Raw genomic sequence first — 27,668 nt, forward strand, 5'->3', positions numbered from 1 at the left:
GTCTGAGTTGAATGCTTCGAATATAGACGCCAAAGGAGTGCGTCTTTTTCGAGCCCCCGTTTTTTGTTCCCATTGTTCTTCTCCTATTGTTCTTGCTTCCATTGTCGTCACTCCCATTGTCATCGCTCCCATTGTTCTCGCTTATCGTTCTCAAAGCCTCAATAAATAAGTGACCGTGAGGCTGGATCCCGAGGCAACTCGCTGCTATGAACGTCCCTCAGACCTATACTGGCTTATTGGGCTCCGAAGGGACACGTTTTCCCGGTCAAAGGACCACAGACATACATTACTTCAACTATCTTCCACCCGGCGTCGACCCGAAATTGAGGCAGCGAGCTACTGCAATCGCCCAAAGTATCACCTTCCTCATCCCGCAAATTCGCGTAGCCTTTCATCCCGACGTGGATGGTTGGCCTCTCCATGAGGTATGGGTAGATCTTCCTGTGTGGATTTGGTGCCTCTACGTCTGGAACGAAGGACCCTCACAACCCGGTTGGCAGCCTCCATGGGTGAGTGCGGGGCAATCTTGCTCCCTGTGTTCTGTTATTAACCTACGCCGTGATACAGCCTGGCCGAATTCGAGAACCTGCCATGTTCGGCTGGATAGGGGGGCAATGGCGGCTTGGATATTGTGTTCGATGGTTCCATGAGACAGTCGAATATCAGTCGCTGCCACACAGGGGTCCACGACTGCTCTGGTATCACGAACATGAGAGACGCGGGGAGGACGAGCATCAAGTTGATCTTCGTATCGTGAAGGATGGCAAACACTGCCAAATCGAGAATCTCCGGTTTGGGACGCAACTTCAGGTCTACCGACGTGCAGTGGAAGATTAACGCGAGTCAGTAACGCTTCTCTTGTGCAACCTGTCTTAAACCTTGCTCATGTTTTCGCGACAGTCATAGGTGACGGACCGCGTGATGCGGCTCCAGTGTTCGTAAACTCCCATGTCTCATCGTGCTCCGTGTATATGATGTATCTTAGGGTGCTGCCGGTAGCTGCCCGGTATCTTCTGTATTCACCAATGGCTTGCTCATTTGAGAACCGTCCGGACGACCTTCCCTCTCTAGTTGCGGTCGCTCAACACTTTGACGCATCAGGTTGACTCGTATGGATGTGCCGGCATGAGACCGAACAGCGCCGCACTGCCTGCGATGATACAGAGACACCAGTATGACTCGTGGGCTATGCGCGTTGATCGTGCACTCCTCTCGTCGTTTATTCCGGAGCCGGGTGAGCCTCATCACCAAAAGTTCACCTAGCACGCTTCTAGATGAAGCAACGCTGCTGAAAGACATACCAATCGACTAAATCCGTGAATTTGGGCAGGGTACAAATGTATCTAGGTACGATAAATGTGATATGCGTACAGGTCCCTATGGAGTAAGAGTTGTACAATGTTGGAACGAAACAGTTCCTGACGATGCGTTGCAGTACGTAACTGTCCGATAGGCGATGAGTTTTATGACGGTACGCAATGTATGGCGGAGGTCTCAATGGAGCAAATGCAAAAGCGACATCTCGATACAGGTGTTGAGTGGATTCTACGTAGTGCATACAGCCGGTTTCAGCTCGCTTGTCGTGAGAGCGCCGCGCCGCGTCTCGCGCATTTGCCTGTTTCCCCCTCCTAAGCGCCCCCAAAGGAACTTCGGACGACGATATCTCCTCGACAGTTCTATGTAACCACTTCATTCTTGCGTATTATGGCTCAGGATTACGACGCGCAGGGCACGGTATTGCATTGAAATCGTGCCAACCCGACGTTACCAACTTCTGGGCATTCCCGCTCTTCCAGCTCCCTACTGGACTCGGACAGCGTTGTTGGCTGAATGGTATGGTGTACTCTCCCGGAAACTGTCGGAATGGTTAAGACAAGACGCTACCGAGGGCTCTGTCTCAAAAGCCGGGACGTGCAGAGACAAGCGCGTCCACCATAGAGTGGGTTCGGGTGGCAACCCTCTTGGGCCAGCTCAAAGTGCTCTCGGGGAGCACCAGACACCATGAATTCGTGAGCTATCTCCATAATTTCTGTGGTCTTGCAAGGGATCAGGGGCCATGTAGTCACTGTTGAGTAGGAGGGACGAACAGACGAAGTGGGTAGATTGGAGCTGCAAAGGAGAGCTTGTAGAACACTACAATTGGCAACCGGCACAATTGCATGAGTTTGTAGGCTTACAGTGGACATATGGGACATGTTTTGTAGCAAAGATGTGTTGGATTTGGCGATATACGACAGAGTGGTATACTAGGCATGTGCCAGAACCCTTCGCAGAACAGAGAAAACGTACCTCATGGACCTCTTCTGCGCCATATGCCCTCCGTAACATCCGCCAACGGCTTCCAGTGAGCTCTCCAGGTATCTCCATGTGACCTTTGAGGAAATGTGTGCGATGGATGCAGAAGACGGCGTGAAATCGACCGAAGGCGGGCGGAACGTCCGATATACGAGCGGCCAACTTGAAACCAGCACCGTGCCCTGCGCGTCGTAATCCTGAGCTAGAATATGCAAGAATGAGGCGGTTACATTGAGCTGTCGAGGAGATATCGTCGTCCGAAGTTCCTTTGGGGGCGCTTAAGAGGGGAAAAACAGGCAAATGCGCGAGACGCGGCGCGGCGCTCTCGCGACAAGCGAGCTGAAACCAGCTGTAACAGTATGGATGCAGATGGTGATTCAAGTTGTACAAGAAGAACGCATTGAAAGTTGAATAGCTTTGGCACAGGTAGATTTCGAGATAGTAAAGCTAGGGCACAGGCAGACCGCAGTGAGCACCAGCAGACGAGCACCTAGAGCAGCCAGCAAGACGTACATATGCGGTCCACAGATAACCCTGACAAGCAATCGGAGAGTCATGGCAGTCACACTGAGGACGGATCGACAGGACTCGGAGGGTCAGATGGTGGAATCCAATCAGAAGTCTGGGGTCTGAGTCGCGGAGCAGATGGGCATGAGAACAGATTCTACGATCGAGTCCAGGGCGACTACCTTACCCGCGCTGATACAATCTGTACGGCAACTGTAATCAATAACAAGGTAATACTATTCGGGGTACGCGTCGACACGTACTCTTGATATGCAATATAAGCCGTTGCCGCATCTCGATAGAGAGTAGACAGGAGTTTACGGTCGCTCGGCGCAAAGCCATCGCCTACCGACAGGTCGAACCAGAACGCGCCAGAGCCTTCGACGATGTTATGGGTGACATTCCGGATTTCGTGCAAGACGGTCGCTTTCCAGAGTCGCCAGACTGGGGTCTCGTTCGGAAGCAAGTCGTCCATGACCTTCCGCAGCGCGTATTCGTCGGCAGGGGACAGCACGAGCAAGACGAAGACGACCATGATAGTCCTCGTCCCGAGCTTGTACTTGCGCATGACCGGGGACTTGAGAACCTGACTTACAAGGATATGCCTTTGGATGCTCTCCTTGTCGAGCGAGGAGAGGTACGAGTTGTACATCCAAGAGACGGCGAGCGAAGAGAGGAACATGATCTGGCCGAATATCTCTCCCTGTGGTACTATGAGTAACTGCGCGAGGAATTGGACAGTGAGTAGCATCGAAGATAGTCCAATGTTATGGTACTGTGGTTCGCCGGTGTACTTGAGAGAGAAGCGCCCTCTTGTGACTGGGTTGATGCATCCCTCGGGACCCTTCAAGACGACAATCTCATCTCCACCCTCCAGAACGCCGTCGCCCGGCGGGGCACCATCCGCAGGTTCTGGATGGGTGAACGTGAAAGTGCCCGTGCCGATGACATAGCAAGAGACGCCACTGCTGACCATTCCCAGTGCGATCATTGAGAAGCAGAACCAGTCCGCGAAGATGGCACAGGCAACGGCGGCTGCGCAAGAAGCGAGGATGGGGATCAACGCAAGAGGACTGGTTGTGTCCCGGACGAGGCGAGGATACTCCTCCCGCGGGGGCTGATGTACGAGATCAGCGACGGTGACATACACGGGGGTTGTCACTCTGGTGAGTTCCTCGTCGAGCTCGTGCGTGTTCTTGGGCGGAATATCCTTGCACTCCTGGAGGAAGAGGTGGGCGAGATGTCCTGTCTTGTACATGAGAGTGCCGGAATGGACTGCACGATACTTGGGACCATTCTGGCCGTCAAGTTCGAAGAGTACAGCGGGGTCGACGTTAACACCCGGGTAGAGACCGTCCCAGAAACGCGATCGACCGAGCTGTCCATACCGCTTGGCGATCTCGTAACTCCCTGGTGAGTTGTACCATCCCAGCCATCTCCTCCCCTGGTAGACGTGAACGGTGGCCATAGCGGAGACAGCGACATCGCCTCCGAAGAAACCTGCGACTCCAGAGATGTCGAGGTTGATGGTCGAAGACTTGAGCGGGATCTGCGGCATGGCATGGGACAAGTTATGGATGCTCAGATGAGGCACAAACGGACAGAAAGGAACGAGGAGGACCGGCGAGGGGAAAATGAATGAGTGGCAAGCATTGCCGCTGAACAAGGCACTGGCAGACGTCGCTGGCCATCAACAGGGAACCATCCAAGAGAAGCGGACAGATGCGCCTTGTCCAATTTCCGATCCGAGCGGCTTCTTGGTCAGCGCCTATGCACCGCCACCTGGCTCATCGCGGGAGCATCGATCACTTCAAAGAGTCCTCCGCCAATCGTTCTCATATCCCTTGAGCCTCCGGAAATCGTTACTTCAAGTACAGAAATACAGCGTTGTGTGCGTTTAGCTGGTAAGTATTGATACATAGTTCACAATGTTTCCGTGACAGCGCACTGCCTAGTAGCCAAGACAACAACGTCCGATGCGTATGTGTAAGAATGCATCTCGAAAGTATGCACGCGCGTGCGACCACTGGAAGGCTACAGGAACCGTGAGACAGACAGATTATAAATAAGAACCCTCCCGTAGGCAGCTAACTGTTGACGTACCTCACACCTGGAGCTCCCCCATTTCCATAGCCGAGAAAGTATTGGTTGACGTCCTGTCCTTGCGTTCAGGCGTTCGCTTCCCATCTATACTCTCCATTGAGTTCCTGAGGATTCATCAGAACATACACGGATAGAAAGACGTCTATAAGCTATACCTGGCGTCCTCCTCCAGCCTGGAAGATAAGTTAGCTGAGGACGCGATGGTCGCATAAAGGTATTGTACCCACTTCTCTCGGTAAGCCTGATAGGCAGCGAGCGCGACTAGGGAATCCTTGTGCAGGGCGTCGAGAAGCTCGGCGCTCTCCTTTGCAGACGGGACGGGAGCGTCGAAGGAAATATGCCTAAGGTCATCGACATGCTTGTCGATCTTGACCAGAAGGTCACGTTTCCACGTGGTCCAAACTTCCGTGTCGTTGGGAAGCAGGTCATTCAGGAGGTTTCCTAGGGGTTCCTGCTCTGCACGAGGGCTCGATAATGCCGTCTTCTCTCCATATGCCACGGGGGTCTCCGTCTGCGACGACGGCTCCCTCGGCCTAGCAAGTACAAGCAAAACAAAGACGGCCATAGCCGTCCTTGTCGGTAAGACGTACTTGTACGTTCTCGGGTTCCCGAGGACGTCTTTGAAAAGAATGCGGCGTTGGATACTCCTTTTATCCAAGGAAGACAGGAACGAGTTGTAAAGCCAGGAAACGCCTAAAGACGACAAAAACATGATTTGGCCGAAGATAGTGCCTTGGGGGACAACGAGTAGCTGCACGAGGAACTGTAACGTGAGGAAGAGGGAGCTGAGGCCAATATCGCTGTAGTCGGGTGCGCTTCTGTATGTGAGCGAAAAGGCCCCTCTGGTGATAGGATTGACCGCCCCCTCCTCCCCTCGCAGAATTACAAAATGGTTGTTGTCGTCTAAGATGCCATCGCCCAGGGGTGCGCCCTGGGCGGGTTTGGGGTGTCTGAACGCGAAGGTGCCAGATCCGATGACAAAGCAGGAGAACCCGCTGCAAAACATGCCAATCGCGATCATAGCGAAACAAAGCCAATCTTCGACGAAGGCACACGCAATGCATGTCCCCGCCGAGGCAAGCATTGGGATGCAGGATAGAGCGCTGGTGAAGGCGGAAGCGGACCACTTTGTCATGATATGGGGCTCGATAGTCTCTGCGGGCACAACGTGCAAGTCGACGATCGTCACGGCGATTGGCGAAGTCTCGCGCGCACCTGCCGGTATTGTCCAGGTCTGTTGCGGGAGCTCTTTGCTCTCGGACACCACCAGTCGCGCTATGTGCCCTGTCTTGGCCATGACCGTACCAGAGTACACTCCTCGATACCTGGGACCTACGGTCCCGTCGAGTTCGAAGAGGACGGCTGGCTCGTCATGGCCTCCTGGGTATAGACCACTCCATATGCGTGATCGGGCAAGCCGACCATACCGCTTCGCGATCTCGTAGCTGCCTGGCATGTTATACCAGCCCAGCCATTTCCTGCCCTGGTAGATATTCACCGTCCCCATGGCGGACACGGCGACATCTCCGCCGAAGAAACCGGCTACTCCGGATATGTCGAGGTTGAGGGTAGAGCGCCGCAATGGCTCCGTGGGGATGACAGGCATGGATGGTGCCGTAGGATGAGGGTAGCGTAAAGGGAGATCGTTAGGTCGTGAAGGGCGTGCTCGAGAGTCGAAGCGGGGGAGTACTAGGCGAGCTGGTGCTTATAGGACTAAGACAAAGCGAGAAGCGTCGGAGGGGCGAGTCGAAGTCCGTCGAGCATCGATGGCACCGGGAAGGCCTCATGTCAGTGCTTCTGAGGCAGCATAGGATGGGCGGCATGACCGCCAAGGAGCAGCGTATCTCGTGAATACACTGAGCTTCCAGACCGCAGGTAAAGCAGTGTTGTACTACGTCAATGCATTCAAAAGTCGCCACTACACGTACAGAGCAGAGTAGCATTGCATAGCTTCCAGATGTCAGCCAAGATTTTTGTCGAGGGATGCGCACCTGTGTATGGGCAGTGTTGCGAGGAACCTCGTCAAATTGCCAGTGCCAGTGCTGGTGAGAAGTTCTCTGGAATAGACGCCCTGAAGGCGCAGAAAGAGAAGTCCTGTTGACTGCGCGGGCGGCGCGCTCACCGTGACTTGCGGCTGGCGATGTGCCTCGTGGGGCTTGGTATCTGGCGAAGTGCCCGTATCTCATCGATATCGCTTTGTGGGTGCTCCAAGTAGCACCTCTGATACTCTACATCCGAGTCGGATCGCGCCTGGCCCCGCATTTGTTTTGCACGGCCTTCGACGACAAAGCACTGTTGTCATAGGGAGATTTTGAAGCAGTTCCAGAGCATCGTCTAAGAGCACATGGTTGGGGAGGTACGAGGAATCGTATTGAAAATAAACAACTAAAAGGTCTGACAGTGGGTATACGAGTGGGAAACAAGCGTACGCGGGAAGTCGGCATAGTAGACATTAGCAAACATCGACATAACGTATTTTCAAATGGTCGGTGGGTTGTAGAAGGTTTCGCGACGATCAGGGGGCACGGGTACTATGTTGTGTAAGTGGAGAAAGGACACATAGAAACAAATCTTTCACGACTTCTCGGCGGTATCAAGGCAGCAAAGCGATATCGAGCTCATGATTCTGGGTCGCGGGATGATTCTTCTTGAGAACGAAGACGTATGCGAGAGGGGGCTACGTCGAGAGCATGCTCCTCCTATTCAGAACTTGCCGTTCAGCTTCGTGAAGGCATCGACGGCAGCCTGGGCATCGTTGAATAGGGTTGCCAGCAACTTCATCTCGTTCGCGTTGAAGGAGGAAGATCTCTCGACCTCAGCGCCATCGAAGATCGGCTTCGAGTCCTGGAGGCGACGAGCGACGGTCTGCCTCCAGGTTTTCCAGACAGGAGTGTTGTTGGGGATAAGCAAGGAAAGCTGCTCCTCCACGTTCGAAGGCTTCAAGACCTGCATGAGGAATACAGCCGCCTGTGTCCTCGTCCCGAGACTGTAGCGCTTCATCGTAGGAGCATTGAGTAGGTCCTCAAGGACGAGCTTCTCCCATGCTGCCTTCTCCTGGCGCGCAACGTAGGCATTGTATAGCCAGGAGACAACCATGGTGAAAAGGAAGAAGAGTTGGCCGAAGAAAGAGCCTCGGGGAACGACAAGCAGCTGCACCACACACTGGAGAGTCAATAGGAAACTGCAGGTGGAAAAGGCCTGAAGGGCGCCCTCGTTCTTGCAGCGAAGCGTGAACTGTCCACGGGTGATAGAGCTCACAGCGGCTTCTGATCCCTTCAAAACGACGATCTCGTTGTCCGACTCGAGATATCCGTCGCCTGCGGGAGCACCGGGGGTAGTGACGGGGCGAGTGAAAGTGAGATCGCCAGCCTGGAGAGCGTAAGACGCGATGCCATTGCTAGCCATCCCGAGGATGAGCATTCCCACAGTAGACCAATCACCGACGACACCGCAAGCAGCTGTGGCCGCCGAGCTGACGAGTATGGGGAGAATGACCGGCGCGCTTATCCTAGCTGTCGGGTGTACCTCACACTCGGGAGCATCGGGAAGTTCAACGACCGTCACCGCCGAAGGAGTGGTGACGCGCCCCTCGAGGACGGTAACAGCGAGCTTCCTGGAGTACTCTGTCAAGAGCTTCGCGATAGGGCCGGTGGTGGGGAGAGCTGACCCCGAGAATGCTGCTGTGAACTTGGGGCCGTTCAAGGATGACGAGTTGGATGATAGGGCAGTGGGGTCGACGCTTACGCCAGGATGTGGGCCATCCCAGACGCGCGAGGCAGTCAGTCTACCAAAGCCTTGCCCAGTCAGGTAACTACCTGGGGCATTGAAGGCGCTTGGGAGACTGCGGCGACCGTTGACGTGGGTCACCTGCAAAGCGCCAAGGTTCTGCTCTCCGCCGACGAAACCTAGAAGAGCGGCAGTGGAAAACCCGGAATGGATGGACATGATCTGGGGCGATAAGGAAAGATGTTACGGGGTGGGGGGAAGCTGAAGGAGATAATTGACGATGCAAGTCAGTTCATCGTACGCTCACAACGGCCTGCACATGGACATACCAAGTTTGCTAAGTCGGAGATGGTAGGGGGCGGTGAGAGCGAAGGAGTTGCAGAGTAGGGTGCGATGCGAGGAGTGTCTGGAGATCATAGGTCGACTGGCGAAGACAGGTTTTATTTGTGCACAACGAGGCTGTGTAAACCTGCTGACCACAGGAAGTTGGACATGCAGAAACCTTCCTTACATGCGATGCGCGTTCGCGAGTTACCGAGTTCATTGTGCGCCGAAGCCCTTGCCATCTGAAGCGCTCACTGCCTCTGAGATGGTAATTCGATCAAGCCTTCGCCTCCTTGCTAACTTGACACCGGCTTTCAATCTCTTTGTATGTCGAAGGCGTTACGACTGTCAATAGGCTCTGACGCATCCTTAACAGTGACCCTTTGTCTACGAGTCCGTTCTGCCAGAGAGACATGATAGCTGCTCCTACTAGTACAATATGGAGGCAGGAAGCAGTTGTGTCCCGGACGCTCAAAATGGAAGTGCGATGGACGGGGACACAGGCAGCGTTGTATTTAGCACCGCCCAACGCATCTTGCCACTGCTGCCGCGACAAAGCTGCAACACGATCGAGCTTGAAGGTACAAGGATGAGGGGCAATAAGGCAGAAATAGGACAAGTGGACCCCAGTCAAGCGAGACGAGCATGCAGGCTGTAGCATCGTAATCGTGCACGCGAAGGAGATGCGCGAGGCTGTGGCCCTGAGAAGACGCTTTTCGAGAAGGGACTTCCACGGGTCTCAGTTACACTGGCATACTCGGAAATCATCCACTTCGAGTGCTCTTAGAGGTCCATATCGAAACAGGGACGGACGCTGAGGAAGCATAATCGCGCACGCGGACATGAATAGTCACACGGACCACACAGGTTGTACACATGTGGGCTGATGATGACGAGTGAACACCAGCATCGCTCCGTCCACATACACAGTGGACGGAACTCTATTACATGATAAGGCTGTGACTGTAGGGTTGCCTGCAGGCAAGTCTTTTCCACGTACATCCAGTTCTGGCGTCGAAGAATCGACTATATGTGTCAGTATAATGGAAATTCGGATTCCAGGCAAACGCTACCGAGCGCATCTAGCGCCCACACAATTGGCAGCGCTCGAACCATGGGATCATATCGATGACTGCATGCGAGGCTGTGCACTGGCTCATAAGCAGCGTGCAATTCATAGGTCGGTGCAGTCCGTCGCAGATCCATTGTGAACGCTACAAATGGACAACCCTCGAGGCGTGGAAGCCGACCACGACTTCGCTGAGGTCCTATGAGAATGACACAGAATAATGACTCACCAAACATGCGCAAATGCATCAGTACGTGAAGTTGACGCTTGGCATGGCACTATAGGTAGAGACCACTGGACAGTGAACAGATCTAGACGAAGAGCACTCTGAGATCCCATGAGTGCTCATTCAGTAGACAATGAAACCTCGTACCTGCGAAATACCGGTGCATTCCATGCACGGGTTTGCGAATTTAATCTTACACTGGCAGTCAGCCCTAACAAATTACATGTATGTACACTTCTATTTTGCGCATCAGCAACGAACCAATTATGGCTTGGCCTGGCGAAGCCTCTCGGCGAGCTCAAAACCTGAGGCCATGTGGCTGAGCCTCGCGTCGACCACAAAACCCTAGGAGCACTAGCTTTGAGTTTGCAAAAAGGGGGAATCAGCGATACACCGACCTTCTTCTCGTATTCTGATAGATCATATCTAGGTTTTCATAGCCTGGCCAATGACAATGACAATCGAAGACAAACCTTTGAACTCGGCGGCCAACTTGGACAGCTCCACGATGCGCGCCGTGATGTATTCTCCCGGTTCGAGCTTCTGCGCGGGCATCTCCAGTTTCTCAGGGAATGGTACGTCGACAGTGACTAACTTCATATTGGCGTTCGTCATCCCTATGTCAGGGTGAGCATTGGTAGAAAATATGCCAGAGGACCCGGAGTGCGGACCTGGATCGCACACAAGCAGGGGGGACGTCTGTATGACACTGCTGGCCTTGAAGCCAGTTTCTTCCTCGAGTTCACGAATTGCGGCTCCTTCCGCTGACTCTCCTTCATCGATTAGTCCTAGAAGGTGTGTAAGTCGATTGTCCAGCCAATCAACGTGTCCCTCGGTCCCACGAACCTGCGGGCAACTCTGTACATCCCGGTCATCGAAGTTCGTAACGCGTCGGGGGATAGAGATTACATACCCACGACATATCGCTCAACGGGCGGTCGGAATTGCTCGATGATTATGGTGGACGGTGGAAATGCATTTGATTCCGACCGAAGGATGGCGAGAATCGCGACGGCTACGCCATAGGCGTGGATGAATACATACTGGGAATCACGACGGGGCGCGATGCACTCACCATCTACGCCGCCGGAACCCCGCGTCGGACGTGTCGCAAACTCCCAAGGCCGCTGATACCGCCAAAGACGTCATCCCGGCGGACGAACTAAATGCGACGGATTGCAACATACCTCCTTGCCATCCGGATCCCTCCAAGTGCATTTCTTGAGCTTCACCCACCTGATTTCGCAGAAACACGGGGAGCGTTTGATTGGATAGAGCCCGGTAGGAACGCTGCCGGATGCTGTACTCACTTTGCCTCCGAAGTCTGCAGGTCTTCGACTGAGAGAACTTTGGACTCTGGCATCGCGCTGGGGGTATTGATGTAGATGAACCTGCGCGCAACAGCTGGCTTGGTGGTAGCACGAAGTAAATGAGCGAGCGCTGCAGACAGCGGGGGGCGGGAGTAGAGGAGGAGCATGGGCCTCCGTTGTCGCCGCGCATCGCGGCCCGAAGCAGCGGCCCCCCCACGGGGGGTATGCGATCACGTGCGCGACGATAGACCTCGGGATCGCAGCCAGTGGCCTCCTTTGGCTCTCTCCTCCATCTTTCCATATCCCCCTCTCATCGCCTCGCACATCACTTACAATGGTCAAAGCAGTCGTTCTTGGTGCTGCAGGTGCGTCGCTTGAGTTCTGGGTCCGTGTTCTGTGTTTCACCGCTAATCGGGCTTGATCAGGCGGCATTGGCCAGCCTCTGTCTCTGCTCCTCAAGGCTAACCCCAACGTCACGGAGGTACGCCTTCCTTTGCGCGGAGGAGAAAAAATAAGTAGCCAACACCTATGACAGTTGAGCCTCTATGATATCGTGAACACGCCCGGTGTTGCTGCCGACTTGTCCCACATCGCGACTCCTGCCAAGGTCGTCGGCTACCTTCCCCCAGATGATGGTCTCAAGAAGGCCTTGACCGGTGCCGACATCGTTGTCATCCCCGCTGGTGTTCCCCGTAAACCCGGAGTACGTATAATTCATCGTCGTCTCGTAAGCGGACGCTAACAGACTCTTCCAGATGACGAGGTTGGTTCTTTGAGCTCCTCGTACATGGCGCCATTGACATCCTGATGTATCGCGTCATCAAGAGACGATCTCTTTAAGGTCATCTCACGACATCTCACCGTATTCCGTTCTTGCTAACAAGCGCGATATTTAGATTAACGCTGGCATCGTTCGCGATCTCGCGACTGGCATTGCGACCACCGCGCCCAAGGCCTTCGTCTTGGTCATTTCGAACCCTGTCAACTCAACCGTCCCCATCGTAGCCGAGGTCTTCAAGCAGCACGGTGTCTTCAATCCTAAGAAGTGCGAATTATGCTATCTTTGCTCATCACATTGGCTCACGTTCGTTCCGCAGGATCTTCGGTGTTACTACGTTGGATGTCGTCCGCGCTTCGACTTTCGTTGCTGAGATCCTTGGCGACCTCGGCAAGGCACCCAGTGTCGTCGTTCCCGTGGTCGGTGGTCACTCCGGCGTGACGGCAAGTTTTTCAACTTGTCCAATCAGGAGTTGGGAATTAACACCTTGCTATCTGATAGATCGTGCCCTTGCTCTCGCAGTCCTCTCACCCGCTCCCGTCTGGCTTCGCCCAGGACGCTCTGGAGCAGCTGACGAATCGCATCCAGTTCGGCGGTGACGAGGTCGTCAAAGCGAAGGATGGCGCCGGATCTGCGACCCTTTCTATGGCTTATGCCGGTGTCGAATTCGCGAACAAGATCATCCGTGCCGTCAAGGGCGAGAAGGGCCTCGTTGCACCTACGTTCGTTAACCTCGCCGCCGACGCAGCAGGCGGCGAGGCCCTCAAGAAAGAGATTGGCAGTGACCTCGAGTACTTCTCGGCACCCGTTGAACTCGGCGTAAGTTCGAATGCTACTACAGCGGGGCATATAGCTGATGTTGTCCAAAGGCCGAGGGTGTGGTTGCGATCAAGTCACTCGGCAAGATCAGCGAGTACGAGACGAAGCTCATCAAGGCTGCCGTTCCTGAGCTACAAACCAACATCGAGAAGGTATGTGGGCTTTTTGAATGAAATATTCCATGCGGGCTCACCGTTTCCCATACAGGGTGTCTCTTTCATCGGCGCGTCTAAGCTCTGAACGTGACCTGGGAAAGAAGTAGAAGCCGTGAAGGAATTACATACTGTACGCGTGTAGCTTGTAGAACAGATATCCTTATATCGTGATTCGTTGCCAGCCACCTGAAGCATGACTACCCCCGGGCATCCTCTTAAGGCTCTTGCACTGAGTACACACGACATCTTCATAGGCAATGCGATAAAGACCCGGGCTGGACATACGAACTCAATAGCCTCCTGTGTCATCTGAGATCCGATGAGAAGCCATCTGCCTCCGTTGCGTATCCTCCAGTTTGGGGCAGTTGGAGATACCGTGGCCGAGTCCACCACACACAGGACAGCCCTTGAGCGTGCCGCCCTGCGCCGCGCGGGGATCCTCGATACTCTGCAAGAACGGTGGGACCCTATGAAGCGCAATCAGTCAGCACACTCGGAAGACGGACGACGACGCCGACGGCGAAGAGAGGCGGCGATGATCACTCACTTTTGGCCGGCTTCCATGAGCAGGTACTTGAGGTCGAGGAGCGTCTGCTCCGGCGTGTTCATGTTCACGAATGTGGTTGCGATACCGGTCTTGCCGCTTCGGCCCGTACGACCGATCTGGTGCACGTAGTCCTCGATCTCCTTGGGCATCGAGAAGATGATGACGTGCTGGATGTCGTTGAAGTCGAGACCCTTGGAGGCGACGCTGGACGCTACCATGACATCCTTTGCGCCCGACTTGAAGGACTTGATTGCGTACTGGCGTTCTTCCTGGGCTGGAAGCGTGGGATTAGCCGGGCGGGCATAGCCGTTGGAAATCACACGACTTACTTTTGGATCCGTGGATCGCGACAGCCTCAACACCTTTCAACAACAGGTACTCTTGGATGTCTGCAACAGGAGATGAATCTCTGCAACGACACTAACTATTGCAGTGCACTGACCATCGACTTCGTTCTTGTTCTCGCTGAAGATGATGACCGGCGGGGGCGTCTTCTGCAGGCACTCCAAGAGGTAGACCATTTTGGCCTCCTGTTTGACGTATTCGACGACTTGCAAGACGTCCAGGTTCGCTGCGCCAGCACGCCCGACGTTGACCAGAACGGGCTTCACAAGTGACTGTTGTGCAAAATCCTGGATCTTCTTCGGCATGGTAGCGGAGAAAAGTAGCGTCTGGCGTTGTCGCTATGACTCGCTTTAGTACATCTTCGCAGCTGACTGGACGGGTTGGAGTTCACCTTGAAGAAGCTCATGATGTTACGGACATCGTCTTCGAAACCCAAGTCGATCATCCGGTCAGCTTCGTCCATACAGAGGTACTTGCAGTTGTCAAACGTGAATCGCTTCTTCTCGAGCATGTCTATGAGACGCCCTGGGGTCGCTACTACGATGTGAAGCCCCTTGTTTAGGACATGGCTCTGCTCCCCCATGGAGATGCCGCCGATGCACAACAGCGTGTTAAGCTGCGGATACTGCCCGTCCTTCGCAAGTGCGGCGGTCCAAGTCAGGACGTTCTCGTATGTCTGTGTAGCCAACTCCCGGGAAGGACAAAGGATGATTCCGACGGGGCCTTCGCCACGGACTAGGGGGAGTCGCGCTTCCTCTTCAAGAGCGACCATCATGAGAGGTAGGCAGAATGCGAGGGTCTTCCCGGAGCCGGTGAATGCGATGCCAATCATGTCCCGTCCAGCGAAGCTGTCGAGAATGTTAGCTGAGCCGAGAAGATCGTGGATATTGTGACCTACGCCGTCGGTATCCCTTGCAGCTGAATGGGAGTAGGCTTCGTGATCCGCTTCGACTTTAGAAACTTGACAAGAGGTTCCGGAACTTTCATGTCCGTGAAGTTCTCAATGGGTGGCGGTATGTTGTCGCCCTCAACGATGATGTGGTTTTTCTCCCAGATCCTCCTGGTCTCCTCGGGATTTCTATCTCGTATAAACTTAGGTGGCCGCCATCTGTGTATCACATATAAGTCTCATAGAATAACATATTACGTGAGATGTGGCCAAGACGCACGATGACTTCATGGGCTCAGTGTACAGCACACCTTTCGCCAGCTCCAAGTCAGACGCGAGCTTCCGGCGAGCAGCGATGGCGGCGAGGATTTCGGCGTCGGCTTCCTCAGCCTTCTCCGCCGCAGTCTTCTTGGAATCTATTGGGAAGTTCAGTGTACCGGTGAGCACCTGATGTGGTGACCGAGACGCACCCTCTGCAGCCTTTCGGTCGTGAACTTCCTGAGCCTCCATCAAGAGAGTCCTCTCCTTGCGAGCCTTTTCTCTCCTGCGTTCCTCCTCGCGCTCCTCGTCATCACGCTCGTCCTGCTCTTCCTGGAGTTGTTTCGCCTTTTCCTTTTCCGGATGTGCGCCCCAAGACGTCAGTTTTGCGAGTTTGGCCTGACGCCTCTGAGCGACGGGAACATACGGTTCATAGGAGTCATCTTGATCGTCAAGCTTGTATACGGGAGAAGGGGAGCGCTGGATGCGAGGACGCTTGTAGGCAGGTTCCAACATGATCACGATGGGGGAGGCAGTGGAAGAGCCTGAGATGGACTCGGTCCTGAGCCTCACCTCAGCGCTCAGCTGGATTGTCATAGACGCCCAATCGGATGGACGGGCCGAGCTACCGCATCTGAGACCAATCGAGCCTGCGCAGATGAAAGCGATCTCCGTACGATAAATATTTAGGACGTTCTGTCCGCAGACATGGCCCATATGTACCGCTCCTCTCAGGAGTTGACATCAGCCTCCTTCTTCTCTCTCAACGGCCATGGCTGACTTTGATCCTACAACCCACCCCCACCGCCGTGGTACGAACGTCCTGCCTTTACCTCAGACTTGGAACTGACCCGAACCGGACTCCAGTTAACCCTCTTACTGGCGAGCACGTTCTTGTGTCCCCCCATCGCACTAAGCGACCATGGCTCGGGCAGACCGAACCCCCACAGCAGTCTGACTTGCCGGAGTACGACCCCAAGTGCTATCTCTGCCCCGGCAACACACGCGCAGGGGGACAGGCAAACGAGAAGTATGAGCATACCATGGTCTTTGAGAACGACTATGCCGCGGTTCTCCCCCCTCCTGGTCCGGCCGCCCCCCCTGCTCCTCATCCTCTGCTCACCACCGAGCCTGTCGAGGGTGGCTGCGACGTCCTTTGCTTCCATCCTCGCCATGATCTCACTCTCGCCAGGCTTGGCCAAGCCGACATCATACGCATTATCGACGAGTGGTCCAACGTCTACAAGAAGCGTGGCACTCAGCAGGGCATCAACTACGTTCAAATCTTCGAGGTACCTACCTACTTAGGCTCATTGCACCGCCGAAGATTCACATCCCAATTTCCTACAGAACAAGGGAGCCATGATGGGCTGCTCAAACCCACACCCCCATGGTCAAGTGTGGTCCCTGTCCGCGGTGCCCTCCCTTCCTGCGACCGAACTGGCCAACCTGAAAAAGTACTCTCGGTCAACTCCGCCTTCGGATGCGCCCAAAGGCCCACTTGGTCGCTCGTGTCTGCTGTGTGACTATGTTCACTTCGAGGTCGGCGTTGCTCGTGACGAGGGTCGCGTCGTAGTGCAGAACGACCACTGGGTAGCCCTTGTTCCGTGGTGGGCCATCTGGCCATTTGAGATCATGCGTAAGTCAGACTCCTGTTTCGTAAAAGAATAATCCCTGACCCCGACTATCAGTCCTCCCGTACAAGCGTCATATTCCTTCTATCGTTCACCTAACCCAGGCGGAGAAAAGCGCGTTCGCGGAAATCCTGTCCCAGGTCACCATTCGCTACGACAACTTGTTCTCATGCTCGTTTGCGTATTCCATGGGTATCCACCAGCGCCCGACTCCCCCTGCGTCTGATGCTATTCCCGAGGATCAGGACGAGGACAACGTAGCTCACCTACATTTGCATTTCGCTCCACCGCTTCTGCGTAGCGCTTCAGTACGCAAGTTCTTGGTTGGGTAAGTAGTATATAACTCCTCTCGCTACCTAGTATCTGGCGCTCGTTATTCACACCCATTCCTCAGCTTCGAGCTCATGGCCGAGCCCCAACGCGACCTGACCCCAGAACAGGCAGCGGCGAGGCTCAGGATTCTGCCAGACGTTCACTACTTGAATGTTCAGAAATTTGCCGATGCCTCTGCGACGGAAGGTGTGGATGCCACAAACAGCTAGGACAGTAGATGGGCGTAGAAACGTCATGGCCACCTAAGTAATGCAGCATAGAATAGTGACATGTACAACCAACAGCGATGCAGAGAGCCGCCTGTGCAGGCGCAAGTCAACGTACAGTTTCTACCCAAGGCTCAGTGAGCCTTCTTCGCCCGCTCGATATGCGCCCGCAGCTTCTGCTGCTTTTGCCGCAATGACGCCTTCTTCTTCCCTTTGACAGCTCCGCTCGCGAGGATCATCATGATAGGCTTGTTTCGCGCCTTTTCGCGGTTCGTCGAGCTGCTCGGCCTCTCTTTGTTCTTCTTGCCCTTGAGCGAACCATACTTTTCGCGGCCCTCGCGACCCTTCTCGATCGAGGCTATGCGCTCGGCGTAGTCCGCCTTGGCTTTCTTGCGAGGTCCAAGAATGTCGTTCTCTGAGATGAAGGCGTCTGCGAGGTTTCCGTCAGAGGCCAGAAGGGATTTCTTCTGTGACTCGAGCGTGGCGAGTTTGCGCTTCGCGGAGCCACCTCCTCCTCGCTCGACGGCTTCTGATGCGGCTTTGATGCGCAGGTCGTTGAGCATCGCGAAGTCGGCAGGGGTGAGAATCTACAGTCGTAGGGAGTTAAGTCAATTTGGACAGTATGAACTTCGGCTAAGGACGTACCTTCGTTGTCGCAAGGGTGGATATCCGTTTAACGGCATCTTCTGCTGCGTCCTCCTTCCCCTCATCCTCGTCATCCATTTCTGCGTCCTCGTCATCATCTCCGGCCTTTGCCTTCCCTTTACCCTTCTCTCTGCTCTTCTTGGACTTATTGCCGTCCTCATCTTCACTGTCGCTGACCTCAATATCCTCGTCGCTGTCTGAGTCCACATCGAGCCATCCATCCGAGGATTCTTCCGACGAGTCCGACTCAACATCCCAGCCCTCCCATGCTGCCTCGTCGTCCTCATCTTCGTCACCGCTAGCAGCGCCATCCTCTTCTCGCAGTTTCTTCAAGTGATCCTCGAGGAGCTAGGAAGAGTGAACACCTCAATCGAGCTCGACGAAACCCGAGAAACGAAGACATACCACGAGCCCCTCGATGTCAACAGCCGCTTCCGCACTATGGCCAAACGGCAACGGCTGACTGCCCTTCGCCATGCCCATGCTAGCGTCCTTGCCCCGCTCCCTCCTCTTGAGCATCCCAGGGTTGACTTCACGGAACAGCTGGAGCAGACCGCGCGCGGCGGCTGTGACGGCCTTGTCGCGGCTCTTCCTGTACTCGATCAAGTCGCCCAGCAGGTCCTCCTCCATCGCCCACGGCTGGCGCCTGCAAACCTCGCGTATCGAGTTGATGCCCGCGGCGATGACCTCGCTGCCGACACCTGGGTGCACGAACTCCTGCGCGAGCTTGCGCACGACGGGCGTGAGCGCGTCCGGGGGCGTGTATTCGTGCACGGACTGGGCGAGCGCAACGAGGATGGCGGGGATGCGGAGCTGGTGGTAGGTGAGGTACTTCATGATGTACGTGTAGAAGCCGAGCACGCAGAGCTTGTGGCCGCCCATGACGCGCGAGAGGAGCTGCATGATGAGGATCTTGTGGTCGAGCGAGAAGCGTTTGTCGTACTTGTTCAGAAGGTCGTACAGCTTCTCGCCGAATGTCTGGGGGTCGTTGAGGAGCTGGATAGCGGGGAAGTTCGGGTTGGAAGAGTCGGTTTTCTTCTTTTGTTTCTGCTTGAAGCATCAGTCGGCTGTCCGGATTGGATGGAAAGGCACTGTCTCACAGATTTGATGGTCTTGATCTGTTTCTCGAGCTTCTTGGCCCCGCTACGAGTCTTCTTGTTGATTTCGCGTCGATGTTGGAGGGACTTGACATCAGGAAGCTAAGGAACCGTGAATCTCAGTGCCGCATTCTGAGGCTCGTGAAAAAGGAAGACGCACATCTTCCTCCTCTTCGTCACTATCCTCCTTTTCCTCATCGCTCCCGAGGAAGAAGTGTAAAGATGCGCTTTGTACTTTTACCACCGGGTGGAAGCAGCCCAGCGCGATGATGGATACCGTCTTCGCATCGTTCCTACGTTGGCGACAGTGAGATGCCACAGAAACGGTACGATTAAGGCACTCACCAGATGCCTTTCCGCCAAAGCTCCTTGGTAAGGACGACTGCCCACATGGCCTCCTCACCGTTGCTCCCTGCAGCAGACGGCCGGGCAGCAGCCCTGAGCTTGCCCTTGTCCCCAACAACTTCGGCATCCATCCCTCGCTCGACCATTCCGAAGAGCATGGCTTGGACAGCACGGTTCAGCTTGTGATTCTTGGCACGGAGATTGGAAGTGCGAATGTCCGAGAGAATGGTGCGGCGAATGAATGATCGTAGGGAAGATGAAGTGGTGCGAGGAAGGAGAGGGAAGAGTGTCTGGAGTAGACTGGCAGAAGAGCACGATGTTGAGAACGTATTCACGTGAGCGTAAAAGGCCCACATACGTGATAGATGTTATGACATTCTTGTTGCGGAGCATGACCAAGTTTTGTACGAGCGACTTCCGGGTATCAGGTGACAGTGTCCCGTAGTTCTCAAGAAGCAATGTCGAGATCTGAGACGGAAAATCCGATGTCTCTTTAGGATAGCATTGTGCTACCTGTAGTACTCAAAATTAGGTTGAGACTGGGGGCACCTCGGATCCCTTACACACCTGAGCAACGAATGAGACAAGCTCCCTGAAATGCTGCGCGTTCTCTTCGGGGTTGATCTGGAAGATTTGGCGTATGCTGTTAAAATGGTTCCATTGTTGCAAAAACTCCTCCTTGTACGCGGATGGGTCGCGCTTGATGAGATTTTGCAGTTGCGGAAGATTAGATGTGAGAAGCACGCCACGACCCATGGCAAGAGAGATGAAGTCAAGAGTGACGGTAGAAGTGCACGAAGGCTAGTACTTGCGGGTACACCATATGGGCGCTTACAGAAAATCTTGGACGGTCGCGGGTAGAGCGGCCCGACATGATGAGGCGCCGGGAAACTATATCATACTCGGACTCAACTCCCAGCAAGCAAGACTCCGAGGCAGGACGGGAGCACGATGGTCATCAATAGACCGGGAATACAACAACACAGATGGTAGTACAAGGGTATATCTCATGAGCTCGCGCTGGCCGCAACGGGCGCAACGGGGGCGGGGTTCTCTGTCGTGGCAGCAGGCGAGGTCGCCTCCTTCTCGTTCTTCTCGGATGTAGGAGACGTAAGCGCTCCTCCACGACCTCTACCACGACCACTGCCCCCACGGCCACCGCTTCCCCGACCACCACCGCGCACTGCACCACGAATCCCAATTGACTGTTGAGGCTTCTTGTCACCATCCTCGCCGGTCTCTTCATCAGCCTTCTTGGGCTTGTTCCATTCACGCGCAGGCTTCCCTGAGTCCCATTCACGACCCTGAATCTACACATAGCCGTGAGTAGCAGATACCTTGCGTGATGCCGGTGCGACAGGCATACCTTTTCCATCTTACGGCGAGCGTTCTGCTCGCGGGCTTTATCCACATTTTCCTGCACCTTCTTCTGCTTGGCCAACTTAGCACGCTCTGATTCTTGCTTCTTCTTGTACTCATCCTCGTCCGCTTGTACGTCCTACACGGCTCAATGAGCCCACGCCTGTCAGTGGTTGCACAACGCCCGCACCAGCCGCCTTTGTTTGATCTTCTCGTTTTGCTCCCGGATTCGCGCCATTCGCTCTGCCAGCTCCTCTTCACTGGGCTTCTCCTGGAGTCACATTGAGATACCTCCTAGAGACTGGCTAGCATGGAGGAGACACACCCGCTGCGCCCCGCCCGTCTTAACGCGATCAGGGTTCACGTAGGGCTTCTTCTTCTCCTTCGGCTCCTTCTTATTTCCTGCAGAATCCTTAGTATCGCCCTCATCCTGTGCGTCTTCCGTTGCGAGAGACGCGTCTTCGGTGGTTGGAGAGGCGTCCTTGGCGGCGTTTGCTGCGTCTGACTCCTCCTTGATCTTCAGAGCGTCGAGGTCGAGACCGAGAGAGTTCGAGGCGGACTGGTCCGCCGACGCTGCGTCAGACATGAATGGGAGAGATGGTGGGACCCAAGGACTGGGGAGAGACTAGAATTGGCGAGACGCGAGGGGCAGAGACGCGCACGTACGGATCGGGAAGGACGGCGATGACGGGAGATGCCGAGCCGTGACTTCATCGAATGGGCGAATGGATATCATCCGGTTACATATAAGCCCACCTCGCAGATCGTCTCCGGCTCAGGCCACCATCGATCTCCTCGCTTTCTCTCCGACGACGACCGCCATGTCCATCTCCAACAAACTCTCCATCACCGACCTTGACCTCAAGGGCAAACGCGTCCTCATCCGTGTGGACTTCAATGTCCCCATGGCGGACGGCAAGGTCACCAACCCTGCCGTACGTACACGATAGATCTCACAGTTATCTACCCGACTGACTTCGCCACAGCGCATTGTGGCTGCACTCCCCACCATCCAATACGCCATCGACAATGGTTCGTCCCGTCGGTCCTCCCATACCCGTCCTTCCTGACTAGGCAATCCAGGTGCCTCGAAGGTCATCCTGATGTCCCACCTTGGCCGGCCAGACGGCAAGGTCAACCCCAAGTACTCCCTCGAACCCGTCTCCCACGAACTCGAGAAGCACCTCAAAAAGTCCGTCATCTTTGTCAACGAGTCCGTCGGGCCAGATGTAGAGAAGGCCGTCGCCGACGCGCCCGAGGGTTCCGTCATCCTCCTCGAGAACTTGCGCTTCCACATCGAGGAGGAGGGCTCGTCCAAGGACAAGGACGGAAAGAAGACCAAGGCGGACCCCGCTAAGGTCACCGAATTCCGCGAGGGCCTGACCAGGCTCGGCGACGTATACGTCAACGACGCCTTTGGTACTGCACACCGCGCCCATTCCTCCATGGTCGGCGTCAAGCTGTCGCAGCGTGCAGCTGGCTTCCTCATGAAGAAGGAGCTTGACTACTTCGCCAAGGCTCTTGAGCATCCCGAGCGTCCATTCTTGGCCATTCTCGGAGGTGCCAAGGTGTCCGACAAGATTCAGCTCATTGAGAACATGTTGGACAAGGTGTGTAACCGCACTTACCCTCTCAACACATAAGCTGATTCTGGCTCCAGGTTGACTCCTTAATCGTCGGCGGTGGTATGGTGTACACCTTTAAGAAGACCCTGGAGAACATGAAAGTGAGTTCCAGGAGTAATAGAAAAGTATTGCATGATGACGAGAATACTCTCATAGATCGGCAACTCTCTCTTCGACGAGCCTGGCTCTCAGAAGGTCGCCAGTCTTGTTGAGAAGGCCAAGCAACGCAACGTCACCATCGTCTTCCCAGTTGACCATGTCATCGCTGACAAGTTCGACAAGGATGCCAAGGTTTGTCGTCTCTCTTCAGCGCCCGAAGTTGCAGGGTGCTGAGCTTTCTCCAGACTGGTCTTGTTTCAGATGAGGAGGGTATTCCTGACGGCTGGCTGGCGCTTGATGCTGGTCCGAAGAGCCGCGAGCTGTTCCGGGAAACCGTCCTGAAGGCCAAGACCATCCTTTGGAACGGGTGAATCGACCTTTCGAATATCCTATATCAGTTGGTGCTGACGCGTGTCTCAGTCCTCCCGGTGTATTCGAGTTCCCGGCATTCGCTGCTGGCTCGAAGGCCCTCCTTGATGCTACGGTTGAGGCTGCACAAAACGGCGCTACCGTGATTGTCGGCGGCGGTGACACCGCGACAGTTGTTGCCAAGTATGATGCGGAAGACAAGCTCAGCCACGTCAGCACGGGTGGTGGTGCCAGTCTCGAGCTCCTTGAGGGCAAGGTAAGCTGGCCTCACGTTAATACACATAGCTTATTAAGATGGGATGCTGTCAGACCCTTCCTGGCGTTGCGGAGCTCAGCGAGAAGCAGTAAGTCAGCGACGTGAGATTGAGAAGTGTCCCAGAAGTCATTTGTTGTACTCGTACTAGGGCTTGGACAGTCAGGCTGTAATTAGATGCGCTGTAGAAATAAGCCGCTAGAAACAGCGAACGCTATTTCAACCTCTACCTCTCTTGGGGGCTGACTGACACATGGATGAAAGGTGAAGCATCCTGGACATTACCTTGTGTGAAGCAGGGAAGCGAAGCGAAGCTGCTGAACGTTCAGTATGATCAGAGTTCAAGATGCTCAAGCGAGCCCGGAGCCGCGCGTCGTAGCCGGGCGTCGTATGTAATGACCGTTATGGGCGCCAAGCGTCAAAGTCCGCTGCGCTGACCCGTGGCCGCTTTTGCAGCCCATCGCTCGACTCCTACTCTTGCAGACACCGTTCCCGCGTGTCCTCTGTCGTCTCCTTGCATTGCACGTACGGGCACACGTACAGCATTTGTGCATCACATGGCTCGTTCTCGTCGCCGCACTGGCAGGACGCAGAAGACGCCCGATACATCAGGCGCTACAGATGACGATTCGCAAGTGCAAGCGATGCTGGATGGAGATGAGAATGGCGAACAAACACAGGATGACAAGTGCCCTGCCTGCAAGGACGGAGAGCCGGACGAAGCTCAGGTGGGCGCGGACAAGGAACAATGGGTTCGGTGTGATGCGTGCAAGACTTGGTTCCATTGGAGGTGTGCTGGTGAGGGTGACCTTGACGCGGTCGACAAATGGTGCGTTTCCTTCTCTTGCGTCTCTTCTGATGTATATGAAGAGTGCTGGTGTTGACTATATACGTGTGTGCACCCCTATCATTCATGTGTCAGGTTCTGCAAACCGTGTCTCGACAAGGACTCTACACGCGTTATCACCATGAAGCCTCCGGCGCGCAAGTCTGCACGAAAGAAGCCGCAACGGGACTACGCGGGTCTGAACTCTGGGCAGGAGCTGGATCCTAACAGGTGGTTGCGCATGATGGAAGGCAAACCCATAAAGAAGGATCCGTTTAGGAGGATGAAGGGGAGCCAGGTCGGGATTGAGTGGCTGGAGAATGACGAGAGCGCCATGAAGGAGCCAATTGTCATTGAGGAGGATGAGGGGCTGGGCATGAAGATGCCTTCGGCAGACTTCACTGTCGACGACGTCGCGGACGCATTAGGTCGTGAACACCCGGTAGAAGTCATTGGTGCGTACTTGCCCCTCAGGAGTAATGGACGCATGCGCATGCAGGGGCGGACGCGTTCTCCGATATCATCGGAATGCTAAAACTCGCGTGCCGCGTAGATGTCGCAACCCAGTCAAATGTGCCTCACTGGACCCTTGGCAAGTGGGCTGACTACTGGAACACGGAACCTGCAAAACGCGACAAGACTAGGAACGTCATCTCGCTCGAGATATCTGGCAGCGGGTTGGCAGACCGGGTGTTGCCTCCACGGATCGTCCGCGAGCTGGACTGGGTAGAGAGGTTCTGGCCTTCTACAAAGAGGGGTCGTGGGCATGCCTACCCGAAGGTGCAGCTGTACTGTTTGATGGGCGTTGGTGGCGCGTGGACGGTGAGTTTTCACCCTGCTCCCAGTCGATCACGATGCTCAAATTCGTCGAACCGCAATAGGATTGGCACGTTGACTTTGCGGGGTCTTCGGTTTACTACCATATCCTTCATGGCCAGAAGGTGTGTACCTGATTGGCAAACTTCTGCATTCTTGGAAGGCCAAGGACAGGACATCTCATGTACTGAACAGGTCTTCTACTTCATCCGACCCACTCCTGCGAACCTCGCTGCTTACGAACGGTGGTCAGGAACGGAGATTCAGAACCACTCGTGGTTGGGCGATATGTGCGATGAAGTGTTCAAAGTGGAGCTGCAAGCCGGTAATACCATGATCATCCCTACCGGATGGATACACGCTGTGGTGAGCACCTTTGTTGCAAGAGAGTAATTTTTCGTTGTGTTGCTCAACGACCTTACAGTACACTCCTAAGGACACTCTCGTCTTTGGAGGCAACTTCTTGCATTCGTACAATGTTCCCATGCGTACGTACGGCTCAAGTGCCAACGACTATCACGTTGCTGACCATAGGCCGATAGAACTCAAAATACGAGAGATCGAAATCGCGACGCACGTCCCGAAGAAGTTCAGGTTTCCGTACTTCACCAAGTATGTATACGCTTGCTACATACCTATCGTCAACTAACTCCTCACGCAGACTGTGTTGGTATGCTGGGGAGAAGTACCTTCGCGACCTCAAAGGCAAGGAGGAGTTCCTCCCGCGCGTCTTAGAAGGTATCGAAGCCCTCGCCGACTTCCTTGTGTCCGAGGCACGTACGATGGAACATGGGACGGATTCGGCTAAACGACAGGCAAAAGAGGACATCCCCGGAGACCGCATCAAGGATGCCCCTGCGTTAGCCAGGGAGCTCCGCTGGAGGGCACGGCATGCTGCAGGCTATTCGAGCGACGACGACAGCCGGGGTAGTCGCAAGAGCAAGGTCGCATCAGTAAACGGCGAGACGAACGGGATAGGCAGCAAGCGGAAACGCTCTGCGGTGGACAGCACGGAGGATAGCGCTGACATCTTCCGCAATTTCAAGCGACGCGGTTGGGATAGGGAAGTTGAGTCGCCGACGGAGAGAGACAGTAGGACCGTGAGGGCGCGGAAGCCTGTATCGCAGGAGAAGTCTCAGGAATGGACGCAGCTGTGGGTCGAGGGCCACGAAGAGGCTGAGGGAGCGGACGGCGCCGATGAGGCACATGTTGAGAGAAGGCGGGATGTCATCGTCAAGGTGCGACGGACCGCGAAGGGTGTCGAGCGACAGCGAGTGGAGAGGGTTCTGGAGGAGTGGGTATGGGCTGGCGACACTTCAGGTGTTCCGCCGCCTGTCCACGCTTCGAAGACTGAGCCTGAGGATGTCACCATGACAGAGGGCGCGTCCTGCTCACCAAAACCGGAGCCCCCGACAAGCGGCGAGCATGCATCAATGGGTGCTGCACCCGATGCGCCGACGGCGGGCGCAGCTTCTTCTGCGAACGGCGGGACGCTGGATGGAGACGGCATGGCGCAGGTGGCTGTGGAGAACAGTTGAGGGTCCCAATCTTGAAAACCACTCTATCTGTGGCCATCCTACTACTATCATTATTGCATGTGTATTGACTGTGTACATTCTCCGAACAAATATCTGCGGCTCAGGGAGAGTCAAAGACGTTGTGTCGGGCGAGAGAACGCTGTGGCTAGCGAATGTGCAGACGTGCGGTGGGCGGGGAGGGAATAGCAACACAGTGTTGGCAACACTTGGGAGGCCGGCTGTGCAGCTTCCTGCAGCCGTCATGCAGCTGTCTCCGCCAACACAACTCACTTCCATCCTCTTTCGTCGGCGTTCCCCCTCCCGCTCCTTGCCTGTCTCCTCCCATCTCCGCTGCTGCCGCGTCGTCCTGCAACCCGTCGTCTTCGCTCCTTGACCTCTGACCTATCATGTCCGATCCTCATGAGCACTCCTCACCCCGTGGCGATCGCCAATCCCGTCGTCAGGGTTTTATTCCCAATGGCGAACAGTGGGATAGTGTTCCCCAGCATCCCCAGCAACCTCAGGACGGCACTTTCTACGATGAAGCCCCTCCATATGATGAATACGGCACTGCTGGCGATGGACTCCCGCAGGAGAATTGTGAGCTTCGTGGCACCTCTATTCGCTTGACTTCCTAACCGTCCTATCCATTGCGATCGTACTTCACCTGCCAGTCAACCAGCATACTAATCAGCCGATGAACCAGCCATTTATGCGTCACCAAAACCGTTCCGTCCCTGCCATACATACCCAGATCCCCTCTGATCACTATGGAGAGGAAGACACAGTACCGCCCTTGCCTTCCCAGCAATACGATCCCAACGGCCTTGCGGACCAGTTCGGTCATATGAATTTAGGGCAACGCGGTACTCCAATGCATGGGCCGCCCCTTAGTGACCCCATCCCTCGCGCTGGGACATCTATGTCTGTGCGGTCCATGCAGTCTATGCAGTCACCGCAACGGATGGGTCCCGCCAATGGCGGTCTCCCTGTCTCTCCGGATCAAATGCGACGCCAACCACCGGGTCGAGCCGTGGACAACGCCATGCGTTCCAGCTCTGTCCACTCTGGCGGGAGTGGAAATAGTGGCTACACCAGCTTCTATAGTGACGGGCACGAGGTGGATACGGACGTGACCAGTCTTCACTCGTACGACGACTCTATGTTCCAGCCCAATCACCAACACTATGGAC

General features: G+C 55.1%; 12 protein-coding genes across 12 annotated transcripts; 5 read left to right on the forward strand and 7 right to left on the reverse strand.

Annotated features, from left to right (window-relative positions):
- Positions 1 to 115: 115 nt before the first annotated feature.
- On the forward strand, positions 116 to 1,048 carry DICSQDRAFT_154379 (uncharacterized protein). The gene is made up of 3 exons (XM_007364505.1): positions 116 to 509; positions 568 to 842; positions 901 to 1,048. The coding sequence occupies exons 1-2, from the start codon at positions 207 to 209 to the stop codon at positions 835 to 837; spliced, it is 573 nt and encodes a 190-aa protein (XP_007364567.1). The 5' UTR covers positions 116 to 206; the 3' UTR covers positions 838 to 842; positions 901 to 1,048.
- A 1,861-nt stretch (positions 1,049 to 2,909) lies between these two features.
- On the reverse strand, positions 2,910 to 4,360 carry DICSQDRAFT_168891 (uncharacterized protein; the record flags this gene model as incomplete). The annotated part of the gene is made up of 2 exons (XM_007364506.1): positions 2,910 to 2,994; positions 3,066 to 4,360. The coding sequence occupies 2 exons, from the start codon at positions 4,358 to 4,360 to the stop codon at positions 2,910 to 2,912; spliced, it is 1,380 nt and encodes a 459-aa protein (XP_007364568.1).
- Positions 4,361 to 4,656: 296 nt separating this feature from the next.
- DICSQDRAFT_179845 (uncharacterized protein) lies at positions 4,657 to 6,511 on the reverse strand (the record flags this gene model as incomplete). The annotated part of the gene is made up of 5 exons (XM_007364507.1): positions 4,657 to 4,836; positions 4,906 to 5,009; positions 5,061 to 5,078; positions 5,133 to 5,438; positions 5,496 to 6,511. 4 exons carry the CDS (start codon positions 6,509 to 6,511, stop codon positions 4,907 to 4,909), a joined length of 1,443 nt encoding a protein of 480 aa, XP_007364569.1. The 3' UTR covers positions 4,657 to 4,836; position 4,906.
- Positions 6,512 to 7,264: 753 nt separating this feature from the next.
- Positions 7,265 to 8,850, reverse strand: DICSQDRAFT_179846 (uncharacterized protein; the record flags this gene model as incomplete). The annotated part of the gene is made up of 1 exon (XM_007364508.1): positions 7,265 to 8,850. The coding sequence occupies one exon, from the start codon at positions 8,848 to 8,850 to the stop codon at positions 7,609 to 7,611; it is 1,242 nt and encodes a 413-aa protein (XP_007364570.1). The 3' UTR covers positions 7,265 to 7,608.
- Positions 8,851 to 10,150: 1,300 nt separating this feature from the next.
- On the reverse strand, positions 10,151 to 11,692 carry DICSQDRAFT_103882 (uncharacterized protein). The gene is made up of 12 exons (XM_007364509.1): positions 11,561 to 11,692; positions 11,438 to 11,486; positions 11,326 to 11,377; positions 11,164 to 11,265; positions 11,097 to 11,108; positions 10,922 to 11,038; positions 10,724 to 10,867; positions 10,649 to 10,662; positions 10,512 to 10,595; positions 10,398 to 10,442; positions 10,254 to 10,335; positions 10,151 to 10,185 (listed from the first exon to the last, which is right to left on the reverse strand). The coding sequence occupies exons 1-9, from the start codon at positions 11,611 to 11,613 to the stop codon at positions 10,515 to 10,517; spliced, it is 624 nt and encodes a 207-aa protein (XP_007364571.1). The 5' UTR covers positions 11,614 to 11,692; the 3' UTR covers positions 10,151 to 10,185; positions 10,254 to 10,335; positions 10,398 to 10,442; positions 10,512 to 10,514.
- A 202-nt stretch (positions 11,693 to 11,894) lies between these two features.
- Positions 11,895 to 13,397, forward strand: DICSQDRAFT_57359 (NAD-malate dehydrogenase; the record flags this gene model as incomplete). Its single annotated transcript, XM_007364510.1, has 8 exons — positions 11,895 to 11,925; positions 11,986 to 12,041; positions 12,096 to 12,287; positions 12,457 to 12,605; positions 12,658 to 12,775; positions 12,840 to 13,157; positions 13,208 to 13,309; positions 13,365 to 13,397. 8 exons carry the CDS (start codon positions 11,895 to 11,897, stop codon positions 13,395 to 13,397), a joined length of 999 nt encoding a protein of 332 aa, XP_007364572.1.
- Positions 13,398 to 13,601: 204 nt separating this feature from the next.
- DICSQDRAFT_58169 (P-loop containing nucleoside triphosphate hydrolase protein) lies at positions 13,602 to 15,867 on the reverse strand (the record flags this gene model as incomplete). The annotated part of the gene is made up of 8 exons (XM_007364511.1): positions 13,602 to 13,779; positions 13,860 to 14,133; positions 14,189 to 14,248; positions 14,302 to 14,542; positions 14,596 to 15,052; positions 15,103 to 15,312; positions 15,374 to 15,509; positions 15,564 to 15,867. The coding sequence occupies 8 exons, from the start codon at positions 15,865 to 15,867 to the stop codon at positions 13,602 to 13,604; spliced, it is 1,860 nt and encodes a 619-aa protein (XP_007364573.1).
- Positions 15,868 to 16,123: 256 nt separating this feature from the next.
- DICSQDRAFT_146198 (galactose-1-phosphate uridylyltransferase) lies at positions 16,124 to 17,527 on the forward strand (the record flags this gene model as incomplete). Its single annotated transcript, XM_007364512.1, has 5 exons — positions 16,124 to 16,163; positions 16,219 to 16,643; positions 16,702 to 16,990; positions 17,043 to 17,313; positions 17,380 to 17,527. The coding sequence occupies 5 exons, from the start codon at positions 16,124 to 16,126 to the stop codon at positions 17,525 to 17,527; spliced, it is 1,173 nt and encodes a 390-aa protein (XP_007364574.1).
- Positions 17,528 to 17,658: 131 nt separating this feature from the next.
- Positions 17,659 to 20,367, reverse strand: DICSQDRAFT_58037 (SDA1-domain-containing protein; the record flags this gene model as incomplete). The annotated part of the gene is made up of 8 exons (XM_007364513.1): positions 17,659 to 18,111; positions 18,170 to 18,517; positions 18,575 to 19,216; positions 19,270 to 19,368; positions 19,427 to 19,559; positions 19,612 to 19,911; positions 19,970 to 20,124; positions 20,179 to 20,367. 8 exons carry the CDS (start codon positions 20,365 to 20,367, stop codon positions 17,659 to 17,661), a joined length of 2,319 nt encoding a protein of 772 aa, XP_007364575.1.
- A 190-nt stretch (positions 20,368 to 20,557) lies between these two features.
- On the reverse strand, positions 20,558 to 21,574 carry DICSQDRAFT_103891 (uncharacterized protein). Its single transcript, XM_007364514.1, has 4 exons — positions 21,296 to 21,574; positions 21,161 to 21,241; positions 20,978 to 21,109; positions 20,558 to 20,921 (listed from the first exon to the last, which is right to left on the reverse strand). Exons 1-4 carry the CDS (start codon positions 21,554 to 21,556, stop codon positions 20,619 to 20,621), a joined length of 777 nt encoding a protein of 258 aa, XP_007364576.1. The 5' UTR covers positions 21,557 to 21,574; the 3' UTR covers positions 20,558 to 20,618.
- Positions 21,575 to 21,747: 173 nt separating this feature from the next.
- On the forward strand, positions 21,748 to 23,544 carry DICSQDRAFT_103895 (phosphoglycerate kinase). The gene is made up of 8 exons (XM_007364515.1): positions 21,748 to 21,905; positions 21,957 to 22,002; positions 22,054 to 22,580; positions 22,631 to 22,696; positions 22,752 to 22,886; positions 22,940 to 23,061; positions 23,115 to 23,319; positions 23,373 to 23,544. Exons 1-8 carry the CDS (start codon positions 21,792 to 21,794, stop codon positions 23,409 to 23,411), a joined length of 1,254 nt encoding a protein of 417 aa, XP_007364577.1. The 5' UTR covers positions 21,748 to 21,791; the 3' UTR covers positions 23,412 to 23,544.
- Positions 23,545 to 23,792: 248 nt separating this feature from the next.
- Positions 23,793 to 26,590, forward strand: DICSQDRAFT_84281 (Clavaminate synthase-like protein). The gene is made up of 8 exons (XM_007364516.1): positions 23,793 to 24,145; positions 24,239 to 24,597; positions 24,696 to 24,964; positions 25,024 to 25,083; positions 25,154 to 25,324; positions 25,383 to 25,446; positions 25,501 to 25,570; positions 25,620 to 26,590. The coding sequence occupies exons 1-8, from the start codon at positions 23,874 to 23,876 to the stop codon at positions 26,494 to 26,496; spliced, it is 2,142 nt and encodes a 713-aa protein (XP_007364578.1). The 5' UTR covers positions 23,793 to 23,873; the 3' UTR covers positions 26,497 to 26,590.
- The last annotated feature ends 1,078 nt before the right edge of the window (positions 26,591 to 27,668 follow it).

The sequence above is a fragment of the Dichomitus squalens genome (assembly GCF_000275845.1).
Source record: "Dichomitus squalens LYAD-421 SS1 unplaced genomic scaffold DICSQscaffold_9, whole genome shotgun sequence".
NCBI lineage: Eukaryota > Fungi > Basidiomycota > Agaricomycetes > Polyporales > Polyporaceae > Dichomitus > Dichomitus squalens.

Excerpts from the sequence above, each read along its gene's own strand:
- DICSQDRAFT_154379 (XM_007364505.1), top strand. The coding sequence starts at position 207 with ATGAACGTCCCTCAGACCTATACTGGCTTATTGGGCTCCGAAGGGACA. Across the intron at positions 510-567 it reads CCGGTTGGCAGCCTCCATGG|CCTGGCCGAATTCGAGAACC; the intron begins GTGAGTGCGGGG and ends GCCGTGATACAG.
- DICSQDRAFT_103891 (XM_007364514.1), bottom strand. The coding sequence starts at position 21,556 with ATGTCTGACGCAGCGTCGGCGGACCAGTCCGCCTCGAACTCTCTCGGT. Across the intron at positions 21,242-21,295 it reads AGACGGGCGGGGCGCAGCGG|GAGAAGCCCAGTGAAGAGGA; the intron begins GTGTGTCTCCTC and ends ATGTGACTCCAG. Across the intron at positions 21,110-21,160 it reads AGATCAAACAAAGGCGGCTG|GACGTACAAGCGGACGAGGA; the intron begins GTGCGGGCGTTG and ends TGAGCCGTGTAG.
- DICSQDRAFT_103882 (XM_007364509.1), bottom strand. The coding sequence starts at position 11,613 with ATGCCAGAGTCCAAAGTTCTCTCAGTCGAAGACCTGCAGACTTCGGAG. Across the intron at positions 11,487-11,560 it reads CTGCAGACTTCGGAGGCAAA|GTGGGTGAAGCTCAAGAAAT; the intron begins GTGAGTACAGCA and ends CTGCGAAATCAG. Across the intron at positions 10,868-10,921 it reads CCTGCTTGTGTGCGATCCAG|GGATGACGAACGCCAATATG; the intron begins GTCCGCACTCCG and ends ACCCTGACATAG.
- DICSQDRAFT_103895 (XM_007364515.1), top strand. The coding sequence starts at position 21,792 with ATGTCCATCTCCAACAAACTCTCCATCACCGACCTTGACCTCAAGGGC. Across the intron at positions 22,581-22,630 it reads TTGAGAACATGTTGGACAAG|GTTGACTCCTTAATCGTCGG; the intron begins GTGTGTAACCGC and ends TTCTGGCTCCAG. Across the intron at positions 23,320-23,372 it reads TCGAGCTCCTTGAGGGCAAG|ACCCTTCCTGGCGTTGCGGA; the intron begins GTAAGCTGGCCT and ends GGATGCTGTCAG.
- DICSQDRAFT_84281 (XM_007364516.1), top strand. The coding sequence starts at position 23,874 with ATGGCTCGTTCTCGTCGCCGCACTGGCAGGACGCAGAAGACGCCCGAT. Across the intron at positions 24,146-24,238 it reads CTTGACGCGGTCGACAAATG|GTTCTGCAAACCGTGTCTCG; the intron begins GTGCGTTTCCTT and ends TTCATGTGTCAG. Across the intron at positions 25,325-25,382 it reads CCGGATGGATACACGCTGTG|TACACTCCTAAGGACACTCT; the intron begins GTGAGCACCTTT and ends ACGACCTTACAG.